Below are 5567 nucleotides of genomic sequence, written 5' to 3' on the forward strand. Positions count from 1 at the left end.
GGGGGTGGGTTTGGGTGAGGGAGGGTGGCGAATGTGTCTGAATTATTATGTCTTCTCATCCTCTGGCTGCAGCCTATAAAGAAACGGAAACCAAATTCGCAGTCAAGGCAACAGATTAATTACGTGTAACCGTCAACACTTTCTCCTCCCAATCATGACAACTTCCTATATTAACAAAAAGCTTTGGTTGCATATTATTTCAATACATTTGTGTGTATGTCCTTACGCATGGAAAGTTGTTCAAGGGATCTTGGGGATCACTATAGAAGGCAGTGTGTAGGCGGTATAGTGAAAATACGCTCTAACGTTTCAGCTATAATCTGTTAATGTTGCGAAATCCCAAGAAAAAGAAAAGGGTGAAAAAGCTGAAAAAACAAAATGACAATAGGCATCTGCTTTCTACTTTCAAATAACATGTAGTCAAACCACTATTAAACATAAGTTGGCAGTTTATACACGTTTTCTGAGTGTGCTATTTTCTTTTCCTCCAACAATGGTTGTTATCGAAAACTTAAACCTACAACTTTCCCGATGTATACCTGTTCGACATAGCAACAACGAGTAAACTGACTATTTCGATAGTTTGCAGAAGAATCGCCATAATTATGCTTGACGAAGCACTTGTTGAAGAAGCATCCATTTATTATGAATACATCTTATGAGCAAAAGTGATGAATAGGCCATTTTCGTAATGTAACCAAATTTAATACATAAGTCTTTGTAGAGTGCCTCAATACAAATTATTCCATTCAATTGATAAGAATTAAAGTATTTCAATAGTCAGAATGCCAACTGCATATATTAAGTGTTGCTAGGTAAGGCAATCCACAATGCTTGTCCTAACTGGCAACAACTTGTATCGAGGCACTTCACACAGACGCATGCATTAAATTTGGTTAAATTACGAAAATAGCATTTTATAGGTTTCAATGCAAGAGAGAGTGAGAGAGAAGTCTGAAGACGGGCCTGGGGTATTCCCTCCGCTGTCGTAGGTAGTCTGTAGAAAAAGCGAATTGTTTGTGAATGTCGGGTGAGTGTGTGTCTGCGTGTGTGTGTCTGCAATAACGCCAATCCACACTGTACATGGTATAGTGCGCTAGTATACACTCCCTTTGTCTGTAAGGCATATCGTACGACACCGTGCACTCAGATATCGCTTATAAGTTAGATACACGCGTTGTCTGCAGACTTTTATGCTTTCTACAAACGTTACTTATTTTCGGCCTGCACCAAATTGCATCGAAATTAGATCTTATTCAAACCCTAAAGTAATCAGGGAACTTGTGTGGAAGAATTCAGTGACCAAAATGGAGTCATCTGGCCATGCTGAGGAGGATATTAAAGAGGAATGTGTCGAAATTATTTCGTCAAGCGACGCAGGGTCTGCGGTGACTGCTGCGGCGGCCATGTTTATGTCGGCTGAGAACGAAGCGGGCTCTGAAAGCAACAACGTGTTCATGACTGACGATCAAGAAACAGTACCTGGTGCTGGTAGTGGCACGATGATCCTTCGAGATCGAGAAGGTACTCCGAGTAAACCTGAGAAAGAGACTGTGGTGAACCTTATCGAGATGGTCAGGTACCACCCACAAATATGGGACATTACCAACGCGGCATACAGGGAGAAGCTCTTGAGGAAAAGGAGTTTTCGCAGGATTGGTGAAGAGCTGGGGTGGTCTAGTAAGTCCCATTTCTATAAAAGTTTAAAAGAAACCAAAGTTGAGTAATACTATTAATCATCGAATCAAGATCATCTTGACCATTCATATTGTTATTCTGTCTAGTGGAAATTATAATGTGTTAAATCGTAATCATTCTTGATTGATTTTTTTTAATTTCAAGAAGAGACTTGGTTATCAAAATCGAGGGAGCCCACCGGGGGGGGGGGGGGGGGGGGGGTTATTAAACAAAAAATTAAACAATTTTTTTTTTTTTGGGGGGGGGGGGGGGTGTCTTTTAGTTTTAGGTTCAACCGTGATCATGCCCACTGCTTTCGTTTGAACTTGATCTTCCAAATAAATTTCCATACTCTCCTCTTCCAAAACTATATTTTAGCCGAAGATGTCATCAAGAAATACAACAACCTTCGAACATACTACACAAAAGAGATCATCAAACAGAAGAGAAGTCCCACTTATCAGTCCAAGTGGCCCTATTTCGATCAGCTCGATTCGTTTCTTCGCAGAACTGTTCATAAGCGACAACCAGCAAAATTAGCTCTTGCAAACAAATGGGTAAGATCTAGGGCTCCTCTCAAAAGAAACTACCAACATTGCTTACTTGCTTAAGTCGGGTCAACTGCCCGAGCTGTGATGGCCATCCACACATTCCTGTCCAGCATGGCTGCTTTTATCTCTGACAGTTCAAGTCCCGTATCCTTCTTGAGTAGGTCTGTATAAGTAAGATGAGGTCTTCCAGGTTTCTTCTTCCCGTGTTTAGGCTTCCAGAGTAAAAGCTGAGATATTGGTTCATTGATGTTCCTACAGCTGTGGCCTGCAAAACGTAGTCTTCTTTCCCTGATCTTTTCTGATACTTTTGGTAGATTCCCGTACAGCTCCTTATTGGTCATATGCTGGCTCCAGTGCACGTTGAATGCTGTCCTAAGAAGTCTGGTGTAGCAACCATCTAATTCTTTTGCCAACTTTGTTGCAACTGCCCATGCTTCGCAGCCGTATAGAAGCACTGATTCAACTGTAGCAACAAACAGACGTTGTTTGAACTGCCTAGGAAGAGTAGATTTCCAGATTCTTCCAAGCTTGCTACACGCTCTCCATGCTGCTGACTTACGAGCTTTCACATCTTTTTCTGTGCTCACCATCAGTGCTCCCAGGTACTTGAAATCAGGTACATTCTCCAACTGAATTTCATTATTTGTTTTTATAGTGATGACCCCCCTGTGATTGAATGACATGAACTTGGTTTTGCCTGAATTCATCCGGAGCCCGACCTTGCCTACCGATGTCTCCACCCTGCTCAGGAGTTTTTGGGCTTGCTCTAATTCCTCAGATAGCAGGGCTATGTCATCGGCGAAATCTAGGTCTGTTATGATTTCCGGACCAACTCTCCTACTTCTCCTTCTTTCTAGTTGGAATCCAAGTTCTTCTTCATGGCCGTCTATAGCTGCTCGCAAGGCATAATCGAGGACTATTACAAATAGGTAAGGTGCAAGCGTGTCACCTTGAAGCACACCAGCCATGATTTCAAAGAGGTCAGTCTCTCCATCAGGTGATATTACTTTTGCTTTGGTGTCTTCGTACATCTTGCCAATAGCATTCACCAGTTGTTCCGGTATGCCATATGCAGTAAGGATCTTCAACATCTTGCCTCTGTGGATGGTATCGAAGGCTTTGCGAAAGTCAATAAATGTGATAATAGCCGGGAGCTGATTTTCTTTTACTCCTTCTATAAGCCTGCGAAGTGCCAAAATATGTCCCACTGTGGTCCTTCCAACTCTACCAACATTAATATTCATCTATTTCTTATACGTCATGTGCGTATTATCATTAAGTGCAATTTTCGTTTCAATGTTTTTTAACAGGTACATAATATTGAATTTCATTACAACTTCTCGATGAATTTCTCTCCTTTGATTTTATAGGCTAAAAACTTACTTACCCTGAAGATAGCCTAAAATGATGTTTGTAGGGTATTATGGCAGCTAATTGAATGTATACATCGCATTCCATGATTAACACAGAATCATTTTACCCGTGATATTGCTTCTTTATAATTATGTAATTGTCATTACCTTGATTCTTGAATCCTTCAACCAACAGTCACGACTAGCTAACAGAAATACACCCGACCGCTTTGGCGGCCAGGACCGTATGCAATTGCTCGTACCTACAGGTTTCCGGAAAAAGCGTCAGATGTTGAACAGTGGGGACCTAAGACAACGGAGCACCTTCAGCAGAGCGGCAGCAACAGTGTCAACACCTCCAGTGGAAACATCGAAACGGGCAACCGTGCCTTCAACTGGATCCTCTGCAGGATCTCGAGCCGGGCCACCAAGCAGCCAAATAAACATTTCACACGTGCGAAGTTTAGTCTCACAGCAAGCATCACGAGAGAAAGTCTCACCAACACCATCATCCTCCCGGGTACCAAGGCAGCAGTTAGCCCAACAACAAGTAAACATGCCAACTTCAAACTTATCAATACCTGCAACATCGGCACAATCAAGAGCTTTGCAAATGCAACTTCTAAGGAAACAGACCCAGTCTCAACCTCAACAGCAGCAAAAACCACAGCAGTTGCAGCAACAACACGCGAGGCCCAAGTCCCCACCTCCTGCAACAGCTAAAGCAGCAAGATCGACAATTAACCAGCCTTACCAGCAAGGACCTACTCTCCTGCCATCCCCATCATCAGGACAAAACTTGATGGAGAGCAATGATACCATCTTTGGCAGGTTGATCACCAGTCAGTTGTCTAAGATTCCAGAAGGACGGAAGAAGGAACAGTTGAAGATCAATGTCATGCAGCAGCTGGTACAAGCCATGTTTGACGAAGAACAATCGTGAGATAACCAAACGAAACTATGAGTTGGAATCCCCCACGACCTCAAGTTCGTTTCGTTTCCTTTCGAACTGGATAATTTGTTCTCAATGCATTGGACTTTTCGGAACTGGATATCATTTTCTGTTTTACATGTTGATGTACATTATATAACGTTATTATGTCCAAGCAACGAATCTATTTTCATGATTCACAAAGAAGAACGTCCAGTATAGTGTTATATTTTGAATAGGTATTTGTCCATTCTAAATGTTCATTGCCTGTTTAATCTTTGCACCATTTCCAATTTAAGAGGCACCTTTCATTGTTTTGCCCATCGCATGTTCATTTTTATGTATTATTACGCGTTTGGGTTTATTGTTTTGTATGTCAGTAAAGTACATGGATGTTCATGAATATATCGGAACCTGTCTAGTCACATAATAAGCATGCACAAGAGTTGTAAAGCAAGGAACTAGTGTTGTTCAACTTCTTACCAATAAAATGTTCCTTTTTACAAATATATTCTTGTATCACTAATATTATTCAAGTAGAAGTACATGTACAGTTGTAACTTGTAACGCGAGTCAAACTTAATCAGGATGTGATCTGAAAAAATGAAATCTTAAAAGAAAAATGGTTATAGAGCAAGGAGATATTATGTTATTATGCAGTTACCAAACGATCCAGCCCTTATATCTGAACAAGCTATCCATTAATGCCTCTATGAAGTGAATAGAGGGAAAGCTACACGGAAAAACAAAAGCCAAGACGGTATAATGATATTACGTAAAAGAGAGAGATGCCTGTCGAGCCAAATTTTTTTTCATGAGAGAGAGAGAGAGAGAGAAGGGGGCGTGGCACTTGTACCGAAGTGATAACAGGACCATTGCAGGTGCCTTCTTCGAATCAACACGTTAAACTATCAATGGTTAACGAAGAGGAACTGTGTATTATGATTTAGCAGACAATAATTATCCCAGTCAAAAAGGGTTTTTCCCCATTTCATCGTCTGACCGTCCCTTTGGTAATAACTGTTATTAGTTTCCTGATGATGTTGCGTGTGATCT

At 41.3% G+C, this 5567-nt stretch overlaps 1 protein-coding gene across 2 annotated transcripts; it reads left to right on the forward strand.

The window, feature by feature from the left end:
* The first annotated feature begins 1040 nt into the window (after positions 1-1040).
* On the forward strand, positions 1041-5021 carry LOC763718. Of its 2 annotated transcripts, none has more exons than XM_001199778.4 (3): positions 1041-1680; positions 2056-2234; positions 3777-5021. In XM_001199778.4, exons 1-3 carry the CDS (start codon positions 1194-1196, stop codon positions 4521-4523), a joined length of 1413 nt encoding a protein of 470 aa, XP_001199778.2. In that variant the 5' UTR covers positions 1041-1193; the 3' UTR covers positions 4524-5021. The 2 variants fall into 2 exon arrangements, with proteins under 2 accessions (XP_001199778.2, XP_011664725.1); XM_011666423.2 differs by having other exon boundaries at positions 1042-1680; positions 3822-5021.
* The last annotated feature ends 546 nt before the right edge of the window (positions 5022-5567 follow it).

The sequence above is a fragment of the Strongylocentrotus purpuratus genome, unplaced genomic scaffold (assembly GCF_000002235.5).
Source record: "Strongylocentrotus purpuratus isolate Spur 01 unplaced genomic scaffold, Spur_5.0 spur5_scaffold_6, whole genome shotgun sequence".
In the NCBI taxonomy this organism is placed as follows: Eukaryota; Metazoa; Echinodermata; class Echinoidea; order Camarodonta; family Strongylocentrotidae; genus Strongylocentrotus; species Strongylocentrotus purpuratus.

What these genes read in the sequence shown, in the direction of transcription:
- LOC763718 (XM_001199778.4), top strand. Translation starts at nt 1,194, where the DNA reads ATGCTTTCTACAAACGTTACTTATTTTCGGCCTGCACCAAATTGCATC. An exon ending in TGAAGAGCTGGGGTGGTCTA is followed by an intron (nt 1,681 to 2,055) that starts GTAAGTCCCATT and finishes ACTATATTTTAG; the next exon opens with CCGAAGATGTCATCAAGAAA. An exon ending in TAGCTCTTGCAAACAAATGG is followed by an intron (nt 2,235 to 3,776) that starts GTAAGATCTAGG and finishes TTCAACCAACAG; the next exon opens with TCACGACTAGCTAACAGAAA.